Below are 27,228 nucleotides of genomic sequence, written 5' to 3' on the forward strand. Positions count from 1 at the left end.
CTCCTATGTGCTCTGAATGCAAAATGGAGAAGTAGAGGTCCCTCTTGGTGGCTCGACAGACCCGGAGAGAGAAACAGAGGAGCTGCCTGTGGAGACGGGCAGCCACCGGAGTTGTCTCGGGCCACCTCTGGGCTCAGCACCCACCATCAGCAGGAAGCCAGACTCAAGTAAATCTCTGTGATCATTTGTTCCCTTTGAGTTTTGAAAGCAGAATGCCTAATCATGGCCAAAATCAGGTAAGAGCTGCTGCTGCAAATTACACAGCGCCACAGGTAATTTCTGATTAGCTCACTCTTCCTCTCCTGGTGCATCCTCAGTTTCCATAGCAGCTAAGTCCTAAGTAAAATGGAAACATCTGGTTCAAGCGCAGGTAAAGATTCCCTGGGGAAAGAAACCTGCTGGATGGCAGCAAACACAGAAAATAGCCCTCGCGAAAGGCAGAGGCATCGTAAGCCAGGAGCCTGGTTAGGAGAGGATGGACGGCGTGCGAGGGGCACGGGAGTGGGAGAGGAGGGTCCTGGGGGAGCAGAGGAGGGGACGTGGGAAGGAGAGCAGGGCTGCGGGGAAAACAAGATGCATGTGGAAAACGGGCGGTGAGGAGGTTGAGCGAGACAAAAATATGTTGTCAGGGTAGACAAGGGGAAGAGGAGAAAGGAAAAAAGGTGGGAGCACACGGACTGCCTCAACCATAAAAGCCGCCTGATGGTGGCAGATACAGTGACAGCAGCTTCGATGCCATGGATAGATGCTCGAGGCCGGAGAGGAGCACACGGGTCTGCGCCCTGCATTTCATCATTCATCCACGCACAGACCCCGACCGAAGGCACCGTCTCGGAGGCACGACCACCTAAGGCGGATAAGCCAACACGTGCACTGGGGGGGAATGGTTTTTACAGCGGCTCCTGTCAAGGGAAGGGGCTGAGACGCCGCCGACTCAGCTCGCTCTCTGCCTGGGCTATGAGAGTGATGGATCTGGCCCAGCAGTTTGCTACAGCGCAGACAAATAGCAAAAAATCAATGGAGCTGCACCGAGACACCGCAGCCATCGTCAGGCTACTGAACAGAGAGAGCAGACGCGGCACCATCCATCACTGCCGCGGTGTCTCCTTCGGCTGCTGGACAACCCAGCTGGGGCATCCCCGAGGAGAACTTGAGGAGGTTTTCCGGGACAACAGCCCACGTTGGTAAAACCTCAAGGGAAAAATGACTGAGGTGGAACACAAGCGCTTAGATGCCATCAGAGGATCAGAGCCAGCCCTGCCCCTTGGCCAGATGGCTCGTCCCACCCAAAGCCCTCAGATCTCACCCCAAGCTCGCCGGTGAGAACCTCGCAGCCACCTGGGAATACCAGGGCAGCAAAACGCAAAGCAAAGGCCAAAAAGCAGCTGGGAAATGGTTTTGAACTGATACGCTCCCGAACGGGTGCGTATGGGAGTTTGCTTCCCCGCAGTCACACCCACGCAGTTCTGCTCAGGTTTTGCTTACTAATTAACAAGGCCATCAATTAATGCTCCATGTGTTTTCCTGCTCATTTGCACTATTTACAGTCTTTCTTTGAAGCAACGTGTGAGAATTCCCAGAAAACTTTTCAAAATAGGGCTGGACAAGCACAGTCAATCCCTAAGCACCTAACCCCAACCTGGTACCTACTACCAGTCCTCCACACGAGCAAAACCATAAGCTCCTCTCCCAGACCACTGGTCTGGATGTTTCTCCACCAGAGTCGCCAACTCCTGCATTAAGTCCCGTCTTTTCGGTGCACATCACCTTGGTTTTTTGCAGCTGCAAAGTGAACCAGCCGACGACACCTCCCCGGCCGCTCGCAAATGGCGCCGTGCCCTCCCTGGAATATTTCGGGTACCGTTCAGCTCTTACCTTTGGGCGAGATGTGTCTCCAGGTGATTGTTGGATCTGGCCTGCCTGTGGCTATGCAGGTGAGGCTGACGTTGCCACCCTCGTTGATGGAGATGTCAGAAGAGATCTCGGTGATTTTCGGAGACACTGCAATGACACAAAGAGGGAAATGAAAATGTAAGCGGTTCTGCTCCAACTCAAATCTCCAAATGTGTGTGAAGGAGGCTGAATCTCCTTCCTCCCTCCACCTCGACAAGCTATGCAGTAGCCCATCAGTCTCATCTGACTTGACAGGGGAAAGGAGGGGCAGAGAAGACAGGGTTGAAGTTGGAAGAAATTGAAGCCAGAGGAGATTCAGTCATTATAGGGAGGCTCCAGACAGCTCTGTGATGTGCGAGACGGCACTTCTACCCCACCCCACTTCTAATACTCATCCTGTCCTCCCAGCCATGACAAACCCTTTCCAGCAGAGCTTCATCCTACCGAGAAAACACCATCCGCTCCCTTCAAACTCCTCCAAAGGCAGCAGCCGCTCCTGGCGCCACAAGAGCACCCAAAGCACGCACATGGCTTGTGGCTCTTTCTGCTCTTGCAACCAGAAGAGCACCAAGAGGAACTGGGCATGAAGACGACAAGTCTACCAAGGAGCCTCTAAGGTCTACCACCGTGCAAAAGAAAGGGAATTCCATCGGGATGAAAGCCACCCCGCTGCATTGGCACTGCTCCGGAGCAGGTCAGATACGAGGGGCCCAGACCCAAAGAAAGGACAGACATACAGGATGGGGGGCGGTGGGGAGGGGGGCTGCGAAGGGGAAGGGACGAGGAGCACGCGGGGAGCGCTCGGGCCCCGCTGCGGACGCGACGCTGGGCTGGGGTTTCGCAGGCTCTACGGTGGGGCTGTACGAGAAAAACAATCGGCTGCTGTTATCAGCCTGCACCTGCAGAACGTAATAAAGACCATCACCTTCCTCGGTTTATTTTTTTTCAGGCCATTCTCCGGAGCCGAGCAGCGGACTGGCACCCTGCTGCGGCGCTCTGCAGGAGAGTCACAAATCACCTGCAAAGCATCCCGCTCCTTCCACCCTCCCATTCATCCAGCCGCTTGAAGCTGCAGCCCAGACCGTCGCTACACCCCGATTCCTGACTTGGAGCCCACTCCCGAGCGCCCCTTCCCTGCCTCTTCCCACCTCCTGCACCTTCCCGGGGCTGCGCCGAGCCGGAATGACTGCAATGGCCTTGCACGCATTGCCTCTGCTGTGCAGGTAAGTAATTTATTGATCCGTAAAGCACTCCAAGACGCTCTGGAAGGGATTATGTCATGCCAGTGCCGTGCAATAAAATAAAAAATGATGGATTTTTTGTGAACATGAGGGTGATTTAGGGTTTGTAGTTGGAAGTGTAGTTAAAGTACATTTTAAGTGGAAATCAAGGTGGGTAATGAATTATTCTCTGTTTTGAAGGGCTTCTGGGAGTTCATTTTTTTGCTGCTCTGGGCACAATGGCTAATCTGCTAATCATGCACCGGAGGACAACTACGGATCAGACGCTCCCAGAACAGCGGGGGCTCTGGGGCAGGACAGCGGAGGGCGTGAAGACGACACCAAAAGAAGTATTAATATGCATCAGTGTCATTAAGCCCAGCGTAAGGGGACAGCACATGCCTCCTGTGACCACCCGCTCGCCCGGAGCTGGGAGATGCTCTGCCAACACCCAGGTAGTCCATTGAGGAGATGCAATTAATTACGACGGTGCTACGATTGCCCCGCCGCGTCGCTGGCGAGGCTGGGACCGCTAGCCGGGAAACCCATGTGTGCTTTAAAAAGACCGAGCTTACAGTCTGGAGAACAAAAATAGGCCAAGGAGGTGTTACCGTTGCCATTTCAGAGAGGTGGAAAGAGACAAACGGAGGCACGGCAAATTGCCCGCCATCGTCCGGGAAGAAGCAATAGCTTCCAGCTGCAAGTCCCGACAAAACTAGAGCATTATCTATCATCTTCAGTGTGATGCTCGCTAAATCACACAGGAACCTTTCTGATGTTTTTCACTACCGAATGCCATCAACCCAGTTTAGCTTGTTTTGCAGAGCTCACCGAGACTTAAAAAAAAAAAAAAGAAAAAAATCAAGTCAGACTTTGCACTGTGACGCTGGTACCGCACACGTGGATTTGCACCCGCCCATGCGAGAGACAAAAATCTGTAATCAACTGACCAGGTTCTAAAATATAATTAAAACAAATTAAACTCGGATTTCCCAAAACGCGAGCGCTACATCCTCCTCCTCAGCAATACAGCAGGAGGTTTTAATTTTGCTCAGAGCAGGCAGGGGAGGAGAAGCGATTGCGTTGCTGCTTGGCCGGCCAACGGGAGACTTTGCAACTCTCTGAAAAGGGCAAAAGCAGCTCGAGCCCCTCGTCTGACGGGGAAAAAGCTCACCCTGCCCCGGTGAGCTCGGGGAGAGGTAATTTACTGCAGCCCACCTGGGATGAGATGAGGCAGGAATGGCTGGGAAGTAAACCAGAGCGACAACGTCAGTGAAGTCATTAGCTAACCCTTAAATTAAATGTGCAGTGGTAGGATTTAACACGACGGTTATTGTATGCTAATTAAACGTTTGAATAATTAACCACACGAACCATTTAAAATGCCTTTCTGGAGACTGAACAGGTATGTTGTAAGGCTTTTACCACACAAGGGATGGAAACCTTAATAAATAAGTGATTGCAAGTATACGTTTAATATTATTTAATGGTCACCAGTGCTCCCGTTCCCTCTGCATTAACGTACGTTCTCCATCAGCTGGCATTGCTGCGGCAATGGGGCAGAGGAGAAATTTCTTATGCTGAGCGCGGGACGCAGATGGAGCTGTGCCCCTATGGGAATGAATAAATAAATAAAGCTAAATAAATGCAGGCTTCCCAGGCGGGAACCCTCTCCTTGCGGGCAGTCCTTTTGTGTTCAGCATCTCTCTCGCTCAGAAGTGATTAAACATGGCAGTGTTGGCCGAGCTGCTCCAGTGACACAGCACAGATTTCCCCAGAGGTGGGCTGGTGTTTTATTGATCTGACTTCTTTTTTTCCCCTATCCTTGCCATGATGATGGGGAAGGTCTCTGGGCTGCTCCCAACCACTGCAGGTGCCCAGGGCATGCCCCCAGTTTGCCCAGACTCGGCTCCCGCGTGCACGCACGGAGTCCCCAAGACAGAAAGCAGCCTGCTTAAATATTTAACCAAACCATATGGCGCGTAACACGTTCGAGGGTGTTCAGTCAGGTGATATATGTCTTTACGGATCCAAGCATATGCACTTGCCTACACAGATATATTCCCAGGCACACAGACACCCTCCTGCCGCTGGCAGTGACTATATCCCCGCTACGCTTTCACCTCCAAACAGCCGTCCCGGAGCCAACACGGGCGCAAAAGCTCAGGCATCCCATGCACGGACCCCTTGGCCCTGCCAGCTCCCTCATCGCCGCTTCCCCATCCGTCTCCCTCGCGTGCAATGACCATACTGCTTGCCTGCGCTTCCTTCTCCCCGACACCGTGTCCCTGCCGCTGTCTCCCGATGCACCCCTGGGCTCCCCGGGCCCCCCAGATTTCAGCCACACATCAGGCGAGAGGCAAAGAGGGCCCTGAGTATTACGGGAGCGCGGATCTGGAGCATCCTCTCCACCAGAGACAGGGAAGGAGACCGCAGATGAGCCTCACCAAGTTGGGTGTCTGCAAGGAGTAACTGCGTTTTTTGCCTTAACCGCCTCCTCTCTACCCAGTTTTGGGAGCCAAGCAGCGCAGAAACACGCCTGTGACCTTTCCAGACCTGCAAATCCCTCCTCGCGCGGCGCAGGGCGCGCAGCTCCCAGCAGCAGCCCGCGACCAGCGGGCTCTCCCGGTAAGCCCGGCAGCGCCTCGCTTCCCCCCCCATAAAACATGCAAACCTCCGTCTTCCAGCACGAGCAACATCTGCTCCAGATCAAACGCAACAACAAAGAACAACTATAAAAGCGTCGCGAAGAAAGAAAAAGAGGGAGGTTCAGACGGGCGTTCTGCCGGCGCTCTGCGACGTGCGCCGGCAGCTTCCCGAACGTCAGGCTGCCGCTGCTCCTGCTTTTAATAACAGCCTCTTCCCGCCACCGCCCACAGACGTCCCCGCGTCTTGCGGAGCGCTGCTGCCGTGGGTCCTGCCTCTGGGTGGGCGAGGGGGAGCCCCGGGCGCCGCAGCCCTGCTCGCGGCCATGCTACGAGTCAGACCGAGCCCTCCGGTGCCAGCAGCGGCGGGGTCCACCGAAACCGGCGGGGTCCACCGAAGCCGGCGGGGACCCCGACATCGTGCTCCCCATCCGGCTCCTCCAGGTTGTAACCAGGGCAGTTTCCTCTCCTCCAGCAGCAGCCGCCGGGTCGGGAGAAGGCACGGCTCTCCGGCTGCCACGGTGCCAGGCACCTCCACTGTGCTTCCTCCCTCTTTCGCGTTCAAAACCTTTCTGCTTTTTAAGGAAGGCAGAGAGCAAATTGCGAGACCGTGCCTTCAGTTACAGGTGTATTATAATGGGCTTTTAAATCAGTTTGTGCCACTCTAACACAACCATAATTAAGAGAAAAGCATCCTTCCATCGCATCAACACAGCTCAGGAGCCGCGGTGAAGAAGTCCACGGGGTGCGAGGAAGGGCAAACACAGCCTGAGAGCCTGCTTCCAGCTACATCGCTCAGTCACGCAGGCCCGTATACAAAACCTTACAATTAGAGGAGCCGATCCTGCCCCCGGGGCTGCCTCTGCCCCGGGTTTGTGTGATTATCCGCCCTCCGCGCCGGGTTCGGCTCGGCTTTGCCGAGGGACCAGCCCCCTCTGCGCAAAGCTGGCGGCAGCCAAAGACGTGAAGAAAGCAGCCTGGAAATGAAGAGGACATACGTAACAACCTTAATAAGCAATTAATAAATAACTAATGGCAATTGCTCATTTTAAAGCGAGGCGTAATGAGATGTGTCATACGGCACCGGGATGTGTCTAAATGATTTCCCAAGTAGATAACGGCTCCTGTTGCAGCAAAGCTCTCCCGAGCTTGGAGGACACAAAATTTTTTACGCCCGTCTCTGCAGCAGGTTATACGGCACGGCGGCATCATAAGTCAGAGGAGGAGGGGGGAAACAAGACGTTTCCAATCATTCATTAGTAAAGTATTTGTGAACACAGGTATAATTCACTGCATAAGCAGCAGGGTTTCTGCAGACAAACTTTATAGCTAAGTGCCAAAAGGGAGCCCAATCTGATTCCACTTACGACAGCATAAATCAGCGATACTCCTACCGCAGCCAACAAGGGATACGCCAGAATGAACGTGAAAGGAGAGTCGGGTCTCCAGCACAAGGACTTTTTTCTGACTTTCGGACGGGTCCAGGTCACCAAGCTGGATGCAGACTGCCGCTGCCCTGAGGAGCTGGGGTGCTGCCTGGATAGATGTGGTCCCCTGCTTTCAGGGCTCTGAAGGGATCCACACCTTTTTTTCCCACCACAAAAAGGAAAAAAACACCTGACACCAAGCCCCTCACCTTCAGGGAATCAAGCAACAGTTTGCTCAGCATAACGATTAATAAGGAGCTTTACAGAGCAGGCAGAATCCATCACTCAGGTTTGGGAGGACGTCGTGGCACTGCTCTGGACTTCATTGCCTTCTCCAAAAGGAGTCTAATAAAGCTGATCTCCTGCATAAACTACTTCATACTCCTCTTTAAAAAATAAAAAAAAACCCCAAACAAAAAACCCACAACACCCAAAAACCCAAAGAACCCCATAATGATCGAGGAATAAAGTTTTTGCATTGCTAACCATGAAGAAATGCAGACAAACAAGGACTGTTCGACAAGTTCAGCTCCCTGTCTAGACAGATCTCATTTTCAGCTCCACGTGTGCCGCACGGAGCAAGGATCTCGTTTCCAGTTTTTGCACCCCGAGCCCCCTGGGATTCCCCTCCGCAAGCCAAGCAACGCCTCATAAAAAGCAGAAAATTGAAGGCTCTCGAAACCTTAAGGCTCCTGCATCATCTCTCCAGCATTATCGACACCTCTCCTCAAGGCACGACAGCCTCTCTCACAACTACCTGACCAACGTGATCACAACGGTGACCATCAAACTGACAGCGACGCCGTCTCACCCTGCTCGGGGACGCGGGGTCCCCGACTCTGCCCCTCTTGTCCCACCGGGCGCCGGTGGAAGCTCCATCAGACCCCCTGGGAACAGTCCCCACGTGGGGACGAGCCGCAGCGTGCCGGAGGCGCCCAAGAAAGTTTGAACACGACTTCTTGTTAATACAAAGCTTGTCAAACCCATCGCCTAGAAATGCTGAAAGTCTTTATTAGATTCCTTTATCTCCTCCCGAGATCGGAGGGACATGACGAGATGATTCTCAGTGGAGATGTCATCATCCAGAAACTAATTAAAGGCTGCGCGGGAAGTCGGGCCACGCGCACTCTGGAGAACAAAACGCATTAGCAACCCGAGTCGAGAAAAATATTACAAGTGAACTTCAGATCAGAAAGGGTGAGCTAGGGATTTGACAACAGTTCTCCTCTCCCCGTCTTTCCTCCCGCTCGTCCCCACACTCCCTCATCCTCGATAGCTGTCCCCCAGCAGAAGCAAGCTGCCCGGGATCTCGGGGCTTTCTGGGACCAGCCCCTGCACTGCCATCTCCTGAGGGATGCAGGCCGGCATCGGATCCTCTCTTCCACCGGGTCACATCCCTGGAGAAAACCGTAATTTGTGGAATTTGCTTTTTTTTTTTCTTTTTCACGTTAGAAAAGCCTCCTTGCTGCCGGTCAGTGAGCTGCAGAGAAGGGTGGCTTGATGCCTGCACCGCTCCCTGCTCTGCCAGGGCAGTCCTGGGCAAAACACTCGGCCTCTTTGGCTCTCACCTCTCTTTATCAGTGCAGCGACAAGTATTTCTCTTTCTCACAGGCTTATTAAAAAGACAGCGGCACAGGAGATGAGAAGATACCCAGAGCCTACGGTCACAGGAACTGTAGGTGGGGATATTTCTGCATAGGGACAGTCCTGCGTCCCAGGGCTCACGTGAGCCGAGAGGCACAGATCTGGTTTAGGGCGTGCATCCCGAGCGGATGCGCCTGCAAACAGCATTTCCCAGTCAACCTGGAATCTCCTGTACCACCGAGCAGCAAGTTTACATGATACTCCTCATCCGGTCCATCAGCACACACTGTCCTGCCGAAAGCAGCAGGAAACCTCAGCTCCTTTCCCAAAACCAGCCAGAGGGCAAGGGGCCATGCCCTGCATCCGTGACCCAGGTCCTGCTCCCAGCCCGGCTCCTGGAGGGTGGGGGGGGGGGCTCTCCCCACGCTCCCCCCCGCTCCCTGTCCACGAGGAGGGAGCGTCACGCGGAGGGTCAAACACGCCGAACCGGCCCTGCGCCACTTGGCTCGTCAAAAGGGACCTGCAGGAACAAAGGAGCTCAGCGATCCTTTCCAAAGATAAATCAGATCCTCTAATGCAGCCCGCGTCTCCAATGAATACAGGGCAGGTGTCTCTGAAGTGAAGTATTAGTTAAAATGATGCTTTTTAAATTACATTTCGGCTATTTCAGGCAGACAGGTTGTGTGTGGGTTGGGTTGGGTTTTTTATGATCTATCTAGAGGCTTAAAAAGACACGGAGAGAAATAAATCTCCCTTCCATTAAAAACACACTACGCTCTTGCATATTCGTTCTTATCTCCGCGCTCTGGCACTCGCGCTCCTTCTCCCCCGACTCGAGCACAAAGTAAGTGTTTATGATTACACTTTCCACACTGACACTAATCTAATTCGAGGAGCCCTGCAGCCCGTGCCCAGGGAACGCGCGGCGGCTCGCCCGCCCTTACAGGAGGATGAGCGGCGCTTCCCGAAACGCCGCGACGGATGCCGGCCGCCCGACGGTTTTACTGCAAAAACCATCGAGATCCGTGGCGTTGACGTGGCACTGAGCGAAAGCTCTAAGCTTTGATTGAGTTGCAAGTGAAGTCTATTTGCATCTTCTGGGTCTATCTGTGTCCCTTTTGCCTCTATTTATCCAACTATTTACACCCATCCTCCCCTCCCAAGCTCCCCTAGAACATCTTTGACACCCTCAGACCCCACTGCAACTAGGTGCTGGTCCAACGAGACACAAAAATACAGCCTTTGCCCCGTGGGGCTCTCGATGAAAAAGCAGACAGCAGATGGGTACAGGCTGCATCCTCAGCCCTCCCAGACACCACCGCTTAGCAAACTACCTTTAGGCACCGCGCCGGCGCCCAAGGGGATGCCCAAGCTTAGGGAAGGGATGCGATGGGAAGCAAGAGGTGGATGTGCAGAGAGTTGCCCTCGTTGGTGCAGGGAGCAGGGTTGGATCCAAACAATCCCTAACACCACAGGTGCCGTTGCTGTCACCGCCTGTCCCCAAGCAGCCCCTTTCCTCCCGTCCTTCCCGCGCCCTCCGCACACCGAGCCCCGGCCCTTGCACGTGTTTCCTCACGCTCCAGCCAGAGCCTTTACTTCTGCTTGGGCTTCTTCCCACGATTGCCTTTGGCTCTGGTGAAAAATTAACGGATCAGGCAGGGAGCACAGCCTGTTATTCTCTGATTAGGTGGTTTGGAGTTTGCTACTTATGACCAGACCCTTTGTTCATCTGCTTATAACGCGGGAGGTCGGCGAGGCCCAGCAGTTCAAAACGAACCGCAGTTGAGGTGACTTATGCCTCCAGATGCTGCCGCTCCTCCTGTCCACATGGGAACGTGTCTCTTCGCATGAGACTTGCAAACCCATCCATCGCTCCGGCAGAGGCAGGTCTACCTTCCCAAAGCTGACCTGGTCCACTCCTCCCCTTCCCTTAGTCATTTCTTTGCTCTTGCAGGCTCTCCTCCCTGTGCTCCAAGAGCCCCCCAAACCTTCCGTGAAATACTTCTGGTCCTGCACCCTGCTCAAGGGCCCTTGTTAGCATCCACCTTGACCCAATACGCCAACTGCCCCAAACCCAGGGGATCAACCCAAGGCTTGGCCAAGACTGCCAGAAACAAGCAGGACAGCACCTTAAAATGTCCTCAAAGAGCAGTCTTAGCACTGCAAGGTTTAGCTCTCAAAGTTCAGCAAGGGTAGAGGTAGGGTTGGTCTCTGCTGCCTTAATTCACCTCCCCAGCTCATGCTTCCCAAGGACAACGCTTTCCTGCAGTGCCCGGCTTCTCTCAGTACCTGTGCACGTCATTGCCTCCGCTTTCGCGGGGTCTGCCAGCGGCGCGGGCATTCACAACCCTGTCGTCGAAACACCCCGGTGAGATAAGGGAGCGTTTATTATCCCCACTTTAAAGATGGAGAAATGAGGCCCAAAGGCCCGTTCGGATCGACGCTCCGTCAGCACCTGTGTCTGCGAAGCCATGGAAAAGGCATCGGGATGGCTGCCAGGCCAGGCATTTCCAACGGGCCGCACGACACGAGAGCGCTGCGGTTAAAAATTAGTCATCAGGCTGTCGAGAGCACAGCAGGATATCTGCGTACACAGAGGGGCAATTAAAATTTCATTACCAAATTTCAACCCAAATAGGCTACGTTTAACAGAGTTAAAAGGAAAGGAAAAGGAGGAAGTGATGCTACCGCAAGGCAGGGATATCGGCGTGCCCGGAGTACGCGGGGGCTCTTCTCCTTTTCCATTAGGACTGCTCCTACATTTTCCGTTTCTCCTAAATGAAGCCCTCGAGCCTTCTTCTCGGCCACCCTCGCGTCTCCGAGGATGCCAGAAAAGCCGCAGGGAGTTATCTCCCCCCAGAGCATCCCTTAATTTCCCTATTTGTCTTTCTAATGCCCAGCCTCATCAACGGCACCATCTATTCCCCATGCGCTCCTGCTTTTCACGGAAGGACTATTTTTACCCCTTCCTATGCCTCCTTCTCCTCCCATTTAATAATTTTGGAGGCTCTTTATCCACAGTTTCCTTTCTTTCCTCTTTCCCTTTCATTTTTAAAACCTGTGGTTCTCCGATTCAAAATCATTACTGTTTTTAACTTGGCTCGAGCCTCTTTAATTAAGTTACTTTCCATTATTTTTTATCTAGTCCATTTGTCTACATCCCCCGCACCCTCCCTCATTCTTCCTTTCCTCCCCAAGGCAGGCTGGGTATGAAATCTTACATTTCCATTTGGCTAACAATCACTTTGAATTTTTAAATGCTATTAAATTGGATCACACCGGTCACTGGACTGGAGCTGTCGAGCTGTGATATTTACTCGCGCCAGTCAAAGGGAAATGAAATTGTGGTGGTGCGGGGTTGGGGGGCCGATGGGGGAGCGCAGATTTATTTTGCCAGCGGTACTTGCCAACAGGCACAATCCCTTTGGATTTTCGAGCAAGTTCAAAGGAAACTCTTACGCTCAACCATGAATGTATTGTAATGTCTTTAATAAATCAATTACTTGTTGGCAGGGAAGTGTCACTGCATCTCCAATCCTTGTAATCACCTCGGCTTTGCTGTGTTTTAAGTGCCGAAAAACCACGGAGGTAGACAGGGAGCCAGAAGAAGCATCGGCGTAGGGCAAACCAGGGAAAGCGTTTCTGCTTCGTCTTGCCAGAAAAGGACAAAAGATGCCGAAAGCAACTCGCATCATGCAAAAACCCAGCCGCCCAGTGAAGCCCAGCACCAAAATAAGGAAATCATGGTGCCGGCGGGACTCGGCTAGCACCGCGTGGGGCTCGCCCTTCCCGGGATAGCTCCCGGGACGCAGAAGTTTGGGAGGGACGACCCTGACAGCTTCACCAAGAGCCCCGGGTATTAAGCCCGCGGCGATCGGCGTAGGCCCCCCGCTCCCGCCCGCCCGGGGCCGGGCATCGCTCTCGCCGGCGATCCGCAAAGCAGCGTTTTCCCACCACCCCCAGGAGCGAGGCAACCTTTTGCTGCACGTTAATTAGGGGCTCGGGTTTTGCACTCCTGCCTTCGGGGGGGTGCCGGTGTTTCAATTTTGCTAAAAGAGGCCTTTTCCACTCGAAAATTTGCTAAGAAGAAAGAAAGTGGGATTTGATTACAAAGCAGTCCTGGCCAAATCCAGCCCCTCCTCCTCTCTCTTCGCTGACAATATCCTCCCCTCCACAACAACAATCATCTGGGCACAAACAGACAACAAAGCTTTTCAGAAAGTAATGAACTCCGGTCGGAGCCAAGGCAGGAAGGGTTTAATGTTCAGCCTGGAAAGCTTGGTGAGGCCATCAATTACGTAGCCCTGCGAAGGAGCGAAAAAAAAAATAAAAAATATTTCAGACAGACTCGGCCAAAAAGCAAAGATAGGGAAGGAAAACACTGCGAGAGAGATTTAATTCCGCGAGCGGAGAGAAGTGTTTGTGAAAGAGGAGGAGGATCAAAGACTGAAGCTCTCGGGCTGGCTGCGAGGAGGAGGGATTACAAGGAGGGCAAGCCGTGGAGCAGACATCTCTGTTGACCCCCATCTCGAGGCTGGTGCAGGCAAGGATGGACCCGGTGCAAACTGGGGAGCCCGTTCGCTGCGAGGGCTCGGTGATGGGGAGGCTTTGGCAGCGAGGGAATTAGACCGAGACCTGTTCATCTCATCTCACGTAGGACAGCAAGCCAGGACGGGCTCTGCCACCTCCACTGCCTCGTCCCAGTCTTAGACTAGATGCTGCCGAGAGAAAGGAGAGGAACCCAGAGCTGGTATCTTCTGGGCATCTCTACTGCTGGTGTGACGGGACCAGCAACCTAGACGTGAAAAATGGGTCGGACCTAGAGCTACGAGACCTCCCTGTCTTCTCGCCTGCACCTGGTGGGGCCGTGCTGGAGGGCTCTGCCAGGGATCCGGCCCTGCACTAATGAACAAAGCCACCTCGTTTCTGAGGGATGGGGCAGAGGGGACTCACTGCTATCCCAGCTGCTCAAGCGAACCACCAGCCAGACCCAGAAAACCCAAACCAGAAATGTTTCAAGACCACATTTCCACGTCTTCTCTGAAGGACCTTGCCCTTTTGTTCTCTGCTTCTCACTTTTCCTCCCTTTTCTCCTCTCCTAAATCTCTTTCTCCTCCACTGCAGCACCAGAACAGACAGGAAAAGAAGGGTAAAATGAGATCACAACTCTCCCAATGCTTCAGTGCAACTCCCCTTTTCCAAGGTTCAACCTCTCCTTCAAGACCAACGCAAAACCAGCGCAGAAAACATCCCGTTTTCCCCCCTGGTCCTCCCGTTCATTCTCCCACAGGCTCAGCACCCCGCTCCAGCCCCTTCCTAAGCTCGTAGATATTTGCTGGAGGTTTTCTAGCACTCGGCGCCCGCCACGGGAGGTGGCAGGGCCGGGCCGGCTCTTCGGCAGCTGTTCCCTTGGCCTCTCCTTTATCTCCAGCATTGTGTTCACATCTGTCTCCCCCTCTGCCTCTTTCCCTGCCGCTGGGAGCTTGGTTTTAAATCACTGCTCAGCGCTCCGGCTGCCAGGCGCGGGTTTCGTGCCGCCCTTCATGCCCCGTTTGGATGTGCATCCAAAAGCTGTTTGCAAGCCTCCCTCTGCTTTTTTTCCCCTCTCTTTTTTTTTTTTTTTTTTAAAATCCTCCTGAACCTGCCAGCGCTGCCACACTGCTCTCCCCTCCTCCCTTTTGGCCGCGGAGTTATCTTGGCTCTGGAAGCATGTTCAGACACCTGGTTGCTGGCAGCGCGGGGCTTTGGCAGCGGCTGGCTGCACGCAGCTCTCCGATAGAGAAGGGGAGGTGAGCGCGGCCCAGCCGGTGCGGGTCAACGCGACCCACCTTGGCTATCGGGGACGTGCCGGTGGCCACCTGAACCGCTCCCGCCTGGCCGGTGGCTTTCTAGAAGCTGGTGCTGGCGGCAATCCCACCACCCGCATCTCTCTGGCTTTGCCTGGAGACTTCTGGTTTCGCTGGGGATTTACACGGTAGAAAAGCACGGCTCTGTACAGCATCGCCCAGGAGCTGCGTTTTAAGAGGTACATTTAGGACAAGACATCGCCATCTGCGGCTTCCTTCCCCGGCAGAGAGCACCGCTGCTGAGCGTGGCAATTTTGGCAGAGCAAGGCAGCGAAAACCCCGGGGAGCAAAGAGAGCACGCGGAGGGATGCCTCACTGCCACTCTGCCCACGCAGTGGCTCCAGCCTTAATTCCCCTTTCAGATTGCAATCTCGCCACGCTATCAAACAAAGAGAGGGCTATATCCTCCCCCCAGCCAAAAACATACAAACTTCCCTGAAAAGCTTGGCTGATGCCTCCCCAAAGTCCTTTCACCCGTGGCCTGAGCAGGATTGCAGGCCAGGACCCCCGTGGATGCCACCTTCGATGGCGAAGGCTGCACCAAGCGGACCAAACTCATCCGGGCAGAGCTCCCTGCTCTCCAACTCCCCGAGCCTCTGCAACGGGCTGTCGCTTCCGGACTCGCCTCCGGGGGGACCGGCCGGAAAAATCAGCTCTGAAGGCCAAAAAAGAAGAGCCAGATTAAAGTATCAACTCTGAATTTATGGTCGGGACTTAAGGTTTAATAATGCAACAGAAAATCAATATTTAATAAAGCAAATGATGGAGAAAAAGACTGAATGGGAGATGAGCCGCTGCTCGTGTTTTCAAACATGTAACCCCCGGAGGAGCCGGCTTGGCAGGACGGACGCGGTACCAGATTGCCACGAAGAGCTGGCACGCAGGACGCCCCAGGTCCCACCGATCCCAGCTCGGGTGTCAAGGGGGCTCACGGGTCTTTTATTAAAGGACAAACAAGGAATTACTGTGGTGGTCAGAGTCCAAATACCCATGGAGAGAGATCAAATGCTGATGCACGAGGGGAGCTGAGCAGCTGCCTCGCTGAACAGGCCCAGATTTGTGCTAGGGCCGGAGGCTGGGCTTGCGGAACGCGGGCGGGCAGGCAGCAGCGCACCCAAATTCAGGTTTCAAATGCACCGAGAAGAGCTGTCAAGGGCTGGAAATCTCCTGACAAGCCCGGAGGGAGCGCAGGGGCTCGAAGCAGAGGATAAGTCCTTGCTTGCCAAGCAGGAGAGGAGGTGGTGTGGGTAGTTCAGGGGTGGAAGAGAGCAACCAGGGCATGAAACCCAGCTGGCAGGCGCGGTGGCACGGCAAGCGCGCATCCTTCGGCATGCTGGGCCCGGGCAGGAGGAGGGATGCGGCAGGGATGCTGGGCAGGGATGCTGGGCAGGGATGCGGCAGGGATGCGGCAGGGATGCCGGGCAGGGATGTGGCAGGGATGCGGCAGGGATGCTGGGCAGGGATGCAGCAGGGATGCAGCAGGGATGCAGGGCAGGGATGCTGGGCAGGGATGCCGGGCAGGGATGCTGGGCAGGGATGCTGGGCAGGGATGCGGCAGGGATGCCGGGCAGGGATGCCGGGCAGGGATGCTGGGCAGGGATGCGGCAGGGATGCCGGGCAGGGATGCCGGGCAGGGATGCAGCAGGGATGCAGCAGGGATGCTGGGCAGGGATACTGGGCAGGGATGCGGCAGGGATGCCGGGCAGGGATGCGGCAGGGATGCAGCAGGGATGCTGGGCAGGGATGCTGGGCAGGGATGCGGCAGGGATGCTGGGGACAGATCGGCAGCTCTGACTCCCTCCCCTGGAGGCTGGAGAAAACTGCAGCGAGCCCGTGAGTGGCACAGAGCTGTCACCTGCACCCCGTGCAGATCAGCAGCTTACCCCAGCAGCTACCAACGCGCACGAGTTGCCCCTCACAGCGTTTGTCACATCTGGGGGGGCGGGAGCCCCACGGAACCGGGCTGAAGGAGCGAGCCTGCGGAACGGCTGCAGCGAGACGTTCGCTCCCGCAGCCCCAGCCAGGACCCCGCTCGCTTGAGCCGCACCGGCCTCACCGCCCCCGCGTCAAAACACCGATGCCCAGTGCAGAGCTGCGGAGCGTCCCCCGCGACGACCAGCGCTGCAATAATAATAAACGCCTTCTGCAGCGGCAATCCTCCCTGCCTCCCTACCCCACTGCCTGCGCTGAGCCTTTCCAGCCCCGATACAAGCTGCGCTGCCAGCTGGAACGGGGGGAGTTTTCCCCGTGCCCATCCAGGCGACGGCGGGTGCTGCCCGGGGCGTGCGGCTCGGGATGCACGAAGACCCTGTCTCGCAAAGTTTGGGGACTCTGAAGGAGTCCTCAAAACAAAGCAGACTCTCACTCAGCAGGTAGGTACTGCAGTCCGTATCTCCCTGGGGCAGCACAGCGAGCTCCAGTGCCCTTGGATGAAATCCCCTCCTCTCGCACGCAGCGTGCGCCGGGTTGCCTGCCTGGCCCTGCAGCACGGCAATAATTTGTAGCTTGTGCCGGGATCCTTCATGATGAAAGATGACATATAAATATAAAACGTTATCGCTCCATAACAGCCACATGCTATAAAACGCCGAGCAGAAGGATCTGGAACTAGATGGAGGCAGTGCTTTAAATCCTTCCCTGCAGAGTTACTGCCGCTAAAACAACAGACCCACTCCGGAGAGCTCCGGCAACGGAGGGAGAAGAAGAAAGGCCCCGATAAAAACACCATAATCGTGGAATTAGGCGAATAAGGTGACTTTATACAGGCGTGACCTTCCTGTACTGACAACCCTGGGGTAGCTGTAGTACCGGCACACCAGCGACGTCTCCTCCCATTCATCCCCTGCCGCGACTTTCGGCGGATGCTCTGCGTAACTATAGCAACAATAAAGCGCTGGTACCAATATTACACTACGACGAGTTGACTCTGCTCCCACGATTACGATAACAATGCTGTTACTGTAGTAACATTACATTGTTGAGGTCTCACTGTTCTACCCTTAATTTTATTGTCGGAAGATTAAATTGCAATAATGTTATTGAGCCGCCATTAGCGTTACCGTGGTAACAATAACATTAAGGTAGCAATATCGCATTACAGTGGTCCAACCGTTCCACCACAAATATTTTAATGTAGTAAAACAAAAGAGATTACTGCAGTAACATTAAACTGCAGTGACCTCATTAAACCACCACCGGCTTTATCACGCCAAACGACGGCGCTTTGGAAACCGTACGCGGCGGCGGGGAGACGCCCAACGTGCGCCCCGGAGACGCGGGTGCTGCCGTGCCACCCCTTCGGCCGGCGAAGTCCTTGGGGAAGGTGGGGGACCGTGCAGGGCGTGAGCACGAAACCTGCAGACCGCTCCAGTTCCTCCTCCAGCCCCGGCTGGAGAGCTGTGGGCGCAGCGTGCCGCCGGCCTCCCGGCTTCGCCCGCTCCGCAGAAGGGGTTAGCGGAGACGCTGCTGAACAGCTCGGGGTGAGGCGGGCGGCATGAAAAGCGTTTGGAGAGGACGGGTGAACGGGGCCACGTGCTCAGAAAGGCTCGAAGAGGAGCAGGCTCTTCTCTTCCAGAAGAGGGGCGATCAGAGGGCGACCTCCGCGGCTCTGCGCGTCTCAGCTCGCCTCGCCGCCGCAAAAGCACACAGAGCTGCAGCTGGCGGGGAGGGAAAGAGCGGAGCCGCGGGGGTGTCGGAGGTAGAAACGGCCCCGGCGGGCACCGATGTGCTGTCCCAGCACCAGGGCACACGGCGGGGACCGCGAAGGCTTCGTGTCGGTGCTGCTTAGGGGCACACACCGGATTCCAGCGCTGGCAGTTCGCCGGGGGAGAAAACCAGAGACATTAGCCACAGCCTTGGCGTACGCAAAACGAAAAACACGAAGGAAACGAAAATGGACCGCGTGTCCTATGAATCATTGCTTCTTCCTTCCCCTCGCTCCGTTCTCCTGCCAGTTATTTCTCCTTGGGAAGCGGATACATCCTCCCATGGGTCTGGTGGCGCCTGGCCCGCGAGCATCGCTGGGGTGCCAGGCAAGCACGGAGGATGCCTTCCCGGCACCGCTACTTCTTGTTACCAGCTCGCTCTCTTTCTAACGAGGACAGCGGTTAACACACTCGAGCACTGTTCACTGCCCCATTCCTCCCACTCCTTACTCCCCCTGCACCAGCCGGGCTGACCCACACGCTCCGGCAAGGAGGACGCACGGCGGCACGAGCGGGACACGTCTCCGGGGGGACGCAGCCTGCGCGGGCTCCCTCCGGCAGCAGCGCGGGCACGCAACCGGCGCAGCCCGAAGCTGCGGCGAGGGCAGGCGTGTGAGCCCGGAGCAAGCGCTTCCAGTACGGGCTCCGGAGTCTCTGCTTTCCCCCCCTCCCACCCCACGATATAATTGCTAATTAATAATAACGTTTAGCTCTCAGATAGCGCATTCCATCTTCAAAGACCTCTGTCGACATTAATGAATTAATCCTCATCAACCCCCCTGTGAAGTAGGTGACAATTATTATCTCTGCCTCACAGATGTTAAATTGATTTGCAAAGAGGTCAAGTGACTTGGGGGGAGGCCGGAGGGAGCCTGCCCAGCCGCACGGGGACGACGCGGCCACGCCGTGAGGGAGCACGGATGGGCACGTCTGCGTGAAACCCACCCAACCGGGCGGATGGAGCCCCACGGAGAAGCGAGGGCTGCTGACCTTGGGAGGGAGATGGAGAGACCCGGAGGCAGCGATGGATGCGGGAGCGGCAGAGATGCTCCCCGGGGGCAGAGCAAACCGGGGATACAGAGGCAACAACTAGGAGAGCGTGCAAGAGTGCGTGGGAGACCTTCAGTCCTCCACGACAGCCCTGATACAAAAGGAAAAGATGCTTTGACGGACGGACGGTGATTAGCAACAAAAGAGAGACGGGGAAGGAACGCATCCGTCAAAGGAGCCGAGAGCGCAGGCGAAGCGAGGGAGGATTTCGATTTCGTGCCGCTGGTTTCCTCCCCTCCGCTGCTTTGGGGAGGCTCTCCCAGCTCTCTGCATGCCTTTTAGAAGGCGTTATCTAAACCCGCTTCTGCTTCTAGAAAGGACAGCTGCTCTCACGGGGGAAAAGGTGTGGAACACAAAAAAAAAACCCAACCAGGGAAGCATCCTGCCCAGCGTGAAACTCCAGCCCACGGCTTCATATGTGGCCACCGCCTATACATCCTCGCTGCCTCTGAGCTACCAAACAGCCCTGGGCAAAGCCCTCTGCACCGGTGGCTTTGGCGGTGCAGGGGCGAGGCTCAGCCCCACGGGTGCTTGGCCGGACCCCCCGGCGCCGGCAGCGGTGCCGAAGCTCCTGAGCTCAGGAGCGCCCTGAGAATCACCGGGAAAAAACCAAAAGCCCGGCACAAGCAACGCGTTCCCGGTCTACCCTGTTTTCCCTGCAAGCCCCCACGAGGCCTTCGGACAAGAGTAATGATGGATCAGGGATGGATCCTTCCTCCCAGCCTAGGCTGCCAGTGAGCCGCTGCCCCGCGGCGCGGCGGGGCGAGCGTTTCCCATGCACCTCGCTGCAAGGCGGAAAAGCGGCGGCAAAAAAAGTTATGCTTATTCTCCCACGAGTGAAAGGGGCTTACGGCATCAAAGGGAAATTAATTGGGCAGAGTTCGGCGCTTGAAACAAAGCCGGCTCGGGCGCCGCAGCCCCACCGGCTGCTTTATCTCACCGGCACACACCTTGGCAGCGATGCTCCCGGGGCGGCCCCGGCGCTGGGCGAGGTGCCACCCGCACCCCATGTGTGCCCCCCCGCCACCGGGGCAGCCCCCTGCCACCTGCGCCCGCAGCCCCCAGACTCCAGCGAGCAGGTAATTAACTCCCACACAAAGGCAGGGATTTGCAGATTAACCCGGGCCCGGGAAAGAGTGGGAAAACTCATTTACACCAAACAAAAGGGGAGGGGTGATTAGTTGCTTCAGTGACAACAGCAGGAGCCAGATAGGGCCAGGGAAACTGATAAAGAAGCAGAAAGCCTAATATCCCCCAGTTGCCTGCTTTTTTTTTTTTTTTTTCCCTTTTTTCTTTCTTTCTTTCTAAGCACTAAAATTCCACCATTTTCTATCATGCAAATTTGTGTGCCTAAGTGAGATTAAACTCCGGCAGGCACCGTGCCTCCTTCCCCAAGTCCATTTCCCGCGCCGAGATAAGGCCAACTTTCCTTAATGCATCTTACAGGGCAGTGGGAGAGTTTTGCAGGCGCGTATTGGAGACGGCTTATTATCAATACAAATAGGAGCTTTCCAGACACCCTCCTCCTCCTCCCTCCCCTCTCTCTTTTAAACCCAGGAACCCAGAGAACAGTTTAAATAGCTGCGGGGAGCGGGGAGAAGGGGGTGCTGCTGCTGGCCTGAAAGCGGGACTGGCTAAGGAAACCAGAGTGGGATCCGGGAGAGGAGAGGAAGGGAAAGCATCGCTCCTCAGAGGTCAGTGGGGCCTAAGTCCTCTTTCTCACCCGGGTTTCTGCCTCCCTCCAAGTTCAGAGCTTGCCTGTCACAAGTGGGGCTTCCCTGGATTTGGTCTCTTTGGGATTTTCACCCAGAAACTCCTCTCTCTTCCCAAGGGTCCAAAGCGAACTCCTGCAAACATGGGAAGTGCTCCTTCCCTGGGCTTTGCCTCGTCTTAGGACAACTCCTCCTAGGAAGAAATGAGGGCTGAGCGAGGGGCATGGGCAGGGACCACCTTCCAGACGCTGCAGATGACATGGGTGCTCCCTGAGCTGTTCATTTTAGGTCCAGGAGCTTCTTTCCTGGGGATGTCCAGGTGCAAAGAACCTCCTCGTACCTTCTGCAGCTATGTTGTCGGCTCAGATCAACTTGGCATTACCAACACCGAGTCTGACTCCATTTAAAGCAGTCCCTGAAATAGCAGGTCTGAACATTGATGCATTCAATGCCAAGGGTCTGTTGTCTGGTTCCCGGGCTCATTTGTCCCACATTAGCGCAGAGGCAGCGGGAAGGAGAGATGTACCAACCTGCTATTCCTGGATCGGCAGCGATCACCTTTTGCCTTTTATAGCAGGATTTCAAGACTGACGAGTGTTTCTGAAAGCCTGACCGACAAGGAAAGGTGGGAGAAAAGGGGTTTGCATTGTTTCAGAAAGAAGTTGGCTAAGGGGCAACACGATAACAACCTTCCCAAAAGCAAAAGGTTGTTACAAAGAGGACATTGATCAATTGTTCCCCACGTCCGCTGGGGACAGGCTGAGAAAAACTCCACTTCATTTGCAACAAAGAAGGTTTAAGTTAGATATTAGCCATACATTTTCTAATTAGCGAAGCAGTAGAATAGATCATCTAGGGAGACTGAAGAACCCACTTTGTTAAAGATTTTCAAGAACAGCTTTCGCATGTGTTTGCCAGCCATGTTGCAGGGGGACGGGCTAAATTTCCTCTTGAGGTGCCTTCCACCCACCTATTTTGGGATCTCAGCCATCACTAGAGTCGACCTAGAAATAAATGTGCGGCGCTGCCCTCAGTGCAGCGTGGACATCCTTGGTTCCTGGTGGTTTCTAGACAATTCCCTCCTGCTGCCTTGGGGGATCACCCCCAACCCTCATACCCTAAAGGAAGCTCCTTCTCCCACCCCTATCCCTCTTCTGTTTTTTGGCCTTTCTCCCCATAGCACCGCTTCCTCCAGCAGCCCTTGGCAGACACCAGGGATGCCCCAGCTCCTCACTCCCTCCATCCACGGCCGCTTCCGAGCGATATACCCTGAACTTAGGGAGAACGAGGGATGCACGGCATGGGCTGAGGGTGTTTGGACCCCAGCCGATAAGCACCCATCACGCCTGCCTGGGGAAGCAGCAGGCTGCTGAAATCCCCGCTGGAAGGGGAAGAGCTCCTTGGCCCCCACGGCAAGTCCCTTTGGAGAGCGCAGCCTGCCCCAGGGCACGATTTAATTACATCTTGAGAGGCTGGAATGCTCCTGCCTCCAGAGCTGTGTCCCCAGGCCCTTTCCGGGTGCAGCACGGGGAAAGCCAGGACCCGCTTAGAGCAACCTGCACATCTCCCTCTTTCTGGCTGCACCTGGACTAACCCTGTTTAAAAGGAGAGACCCCCTTTCCCACCTCCTCTCGCTGCTTCTCCTTTCCTACCAGGCTGCGGAAAGGGGCGAGAGGTCCCACAGCCAGACACTGAACTTGGCACATCCCCGAAATCTGGCGCTCAGACACCCCGCTTTCCTGGGAGGGAAGGGTAAGCGCTGCTTCCCACAAGCTGAACATTGTTCAGGACGAGATTATACCGGACTGTGTATTTATTGGGCCCATTTTCCAAGGCAGGAGAGTTAATCCTAGCACCTCAGCCAAATTTTAATTGGGGTCGTTAAGGCAGGCTTCCCTTTAATTGGACACGACATTCACTTTCAAGTCCTGCTCCAGCGCGTTCCTGTACATTATGCTCTTGCCACCTTCCACCTGAGAAAGGGCCGGGTGAACCAAGCAATAGCTCTTGAAATTAGGGGGCCAGCTCCTGAGAGATGTTATTTCTGTTGGCAGCGGCAAGGATGTTCGGCACGTTATAGGACCGAGCCTGTCACTGAATCCTCTGGTACTTGACTGCAAGGAGTTAAGACATGACCTTTTCCTCCAGTACCCAAACAACTCTTCCTAATGATAGAGCAAGACACAGGAGGGGTGGACCTGGATGTTTGGCGATACGGGAAATTTAGGTCAGGAAATGGGAATCAGAAGAGAACAGATAGAAATTGTCCTGCATCACCCCGACGCCTGATAGCGACTCGAGAACTTGTGGGTGATCGACTTTGGCTTAAGAAACTCAGGCAGGTAATAACAGATTGCAAGATAAACAGCAAGGACCCGGGCTGGCAATGCATCCGCTTTCTCTCCACAGTTAATGGAGATGGAGAAAGTCCGGCTCTGTGTAGTTTGCTTGATTGCTCAGAGGAAAAAGAAAATGGCAAGGAGGGAGGGAGGAAAATAAAGGCCCTAGGTTAGGGTTTTTGTCCCCCCTTCTATTCATTAGGCTGTCAATAATGCTCAAGCCTGGCATATTGACGGTGGATTAGCTCAACCCGGCTCTGTGTACAAGACCAATGCCTTTTTAACCCAGCTTGTTTCCAAATCAATACACCCATCAGCATTCGAAAATTAGCCCGAGATGAGATTCCAATACTCAAGCTGGTATGTCGTGCTAAGAGGGCTCCTGGCCAAATCACAGAAGAAGAAGAGGGAAAAAAGCTTGCGAGCAAGGGATTAGAAGTTTTCCATTAGTTTTCCCTGAGGCTGCCTCCCTAAGAGCGCACCAGGTCCCATATGTCCCACCATGCTGGCTTCCCCTTGCCCGGCGCACGTCCCCGCCGAGTCCCGCAGCGTGGACACAGGAGCTGTCTTGCGTGAACATCCATCTGCTTGACCATCGCGTGTGGCCACGCTTGCACATGCCCTCTCGAGCGCCCGTGCGTGCTTGCACGCTTGCTGAAGAGCGCACGTATGCACCCCGCGGACTGTGCGGCCTCGGCGAGCCACGTGCACGCGCCAGCGAGCGCACGCTCGGCCACCGCAAGTGCTCCAGAACCCCATGCTGGCCTTCCTCCTCCTCCCAGAAGTACAGAGTTCCAACATACAAACACATATTGTTGCTAGGCATACACACACCCCCGCAACGTACACAAATCTGCCAGCTCTCTCTTTTCCCCCAACACAAGTTTTACTTCAAGCATTGCCTCCAGAAGGGGAAACAAAAAAACCCGCAACAACAACAACAACAACAACAACCAGCAACACGGGTTTGCGAGCGACTACTTCGGGAGGCAGAGCTGCCTGTATGGGAGCCCCATGACGACTCCAGGAAAGCTGGATAAATGCGACTGCAAACACCTGGGCACTGCCCAGCTTCACTGGGACTCCCCAAGCCTGTTGATCAGCCTCTACGTTTGCACCAAGTTGTCTTACACGCAGTTGGCTTGATGTAGGAGCAATGAGAGGAGAAAACACCAGGGCAAAAGGAATGAGCAGAAATCAAAGCACCAAGCCCAGCCCTCCTACGAATTCCCTTCCTCTTACCTTGCACGATGAGATGGACGCGCGATGTCTTGGGGTGATTGTCTGTCTGCACGGAGCAGGTGTAGGGGCCCTCATCGTACACGTCCACGTCTTGGATCTGGATGCTGTACTGGGTTTTGGTGTTGGCTAAGAGCACCACCCGAGGGTCCAAGCACCACTTGTCATTGCCGGCATAGAGGATGCTGCTGCGGTTCAGCCAGGCCACTCGGGTGACTCGGTTGTCCACGGAGCACCTGGGGAGAGGCAGAGAGGTGACCCATCAGCGCGCTGCTCCTGGGCGCTCTGCCCTCCCTTCCCCAGCCCCTCCTGGTCCTCCTGGCCCTATTTTTAGCTTTGCTGCCGGCAGCAGTTTCAGAGACCAAGTGCTTCCAGTGTCCAAAGAGGACAATGTCAGCACTTCACCTGCGGTGCTTGGGGCACCGATATCCATCTAATCCGGTGGCTCCAGAGATTTGCCCAAGGGCTTCACAATTATTTCAGACATAGACAGGTCAGAGCCACCCAGCACCAGTCACCAAAGGACCTTTCGCTCCTCTGTTCCCATTTGCTTCTTTGCAAACTTGGAGACAACCAGAGCCAAGCCGAAACCTCCATCCTGAGTCCAAACCAGACTTTTCGGGGCAGGGGGCTGCAGGTTGCTACCTCCCGCCCAAACCCATCGCTTGTCACTCTGTCCGCAGGCCTTCATAATCCTGCAGCCAGGCAAAGAAATGCGAAGCAGAGCCAGGAAAGCAGCTCACGCTGCTTCACAAAGGAGCGAGGAAAATTTATCTCAGGAGAAAGCCAGCTCTGACACACCTCTAAAGAGAAACCTTGAGCTTCCCACCATTTGTCCCCTCCGTCAGCTCTTCCTTCCCTACCCATCATCTGCATGGCTGCATCTCCCTCACTTACTGCACCTTGCCCCAGCTAAGCATTTCACTTATTGAGTGATGTTCTGGAGGTAGAAATCTTCTATACTCAGCCTCATTAAGAAACTGGCCCCCCCAGGGAAGACAACACGGCACAAACCGAGAAGAGACTTTGCTCCTGAAGGAGGTTATTTCCCTGTCCACATTAGCGGGGGCCAGTCTTGCTCCTCCCGAAGGACCCCTCCATGCCCACATCCCCAGGCAAGGTTTGAACCCTCCATTTCCACGAATCGTCTCCAGATGAGCGAAGAGCAGAGGGCCTGGAGACTGCCTGCTGTCCAAGCCCTTCCCTAGGCAGCAGAGACCTGCAGCCCCCCCAAGCCAGCTAAAACCCCGCTTCTCTCCGAACAAGTTTGGGATTAGGGAGCCGTTAGGACTCAGTCGCGCTTTGTTAGATGCTGGTGACGGAGGATAATGTCCCTGCATAAAACCACTCAGCCTAAGCTCTGCTCTTTATATGCTCCCCAATCTACTTCGTTACTCGTGCCGTGGCTGGGATGCAAATTAACTTTGGAGGCACCGAAAAAGAGCGCGGCAGCCTCTGGGAGGTCTCACGCAGGGTAACCTCAACGAATGCAAGCGGCTTAACGGGCTACACACGCCAGCCTACGGCAGCAGGGGAGTTAATGACGAGGATGACGATATCTGTGGCACGTGGACTTATCCTGACGCTTTAGGGATTGCGTCCTTTCCCAGGGTGAGCTGTCTCCTTCCTAGTGGGCGACTTCTCTTCCCGTGTCCGCTACCGGTACCAGCAAAGACACAGGTACCCACCCGGGGACGAGCCGTCTTGTCTCATCTAGCCTCTTTTTGGAGGTATCTCTTTGGCCCCAGTGATTACAAGAGAAGCCAAAATAACCCGTTCAGTCTCAACACACAACATTTGGAGGTTAGGGATGACGGATCCCCATGGGGTGACTTGCCCAAGGCGAGATGGGTAGTCTACAGCCCATGACTCCTCTGCTGATTTGCTAGGCAAGTACCCAAGCTACTGCACCATCCTCCCTCTCTGGTGTGAAAAACATCCGATAAATTAAACAATTTTACTGCTGTTCCATAATGATATTACGATAATAATAAATTAAATGTGAGCAGATTTTTATTATCTACATTAAAAAAGCAATAGATTCAGCCTGGGCTGAACACCAAGAACTCGGCTCTTGCTCTCAGCTGCATTACAACTTGGGCAAAACCTGCGAGTTTAGTTGCTCAAGTTGAACAAAACTTGACATTTCTTCCCAGAGGATGGTTTTAGTATATTGTACTCTGAACCCCAACTCTGCCGGTAGCTTAGAACTACGGGGCTCGAATAAAATGCAAGTGGATATTTGGTGCTTGGCTCTGACATGCCCATCGCAACGCCATGAAATAGGCTCCTGCGGTTGCAGCGAGCAGCACTTCTGCACCAACACAGGGGTGTCCACCCTCACTGCCAAAGCCGTATCGCGGAGAAGGACTGGGTGATGAGAAGCCAGACGTGGCTTGAATTTCTTGGACTGGTCCCTTCTGTGGAGATTATCCCTGGGGACCTGCAAGCCTGCTGAACTAAAAATATGTATTTCCTCTCTCCTCCTCCACACCAGTTTTCTTGTGAAATGCATCAGCTTGAAGATCCCTGGATAATAATGGAGCCAGACAGTGTGTAATCCAAGCAT

At 54.8% G+C, this 27,228-nt stretch overlaps 1 protein-coding gene across 2 annotated transcripts in view; it reads right to left on the bottom strand.

Moving 5' to 3' along the window:
• The window catches only part of LOC309412954 (protein CEPU-1), a gene marked incomplete at both ends in the record, with an annotated part of 344,318 nt that overhangs the window by 26,349 nt on the left and 290,741 nt on the right, over positions 1-27,228 (bottom strand). For both annotated transcript variants that reach the window (XM_082010010.1, XM_082010009.1), the window contains 2 exons: positions 1,876-2,001; positions 24,663-24,895. In XM_082010010.1, the coding sequence (XP_081866136.1) occupies positions 1,876-2,001; positions 24,663-24,895 (359 nt within the window). The remainder of the gene's footprint in view (positions 1-1,875; positions 2,002-24,662; positions 24,896-27,228) is intronic.

This window comes from Phaethon aethereus (genome assembly GCF_964289735.1).
Source record: "Phaethon aethereus genome assembly, chromosome: 23".
NCBI classification, from domain to species: Eukaryota; Metazoa; Chordata; class Aves; order Phaethontiformes; family Phaethontidae; genus Phaethon; species Phaethon aethereus.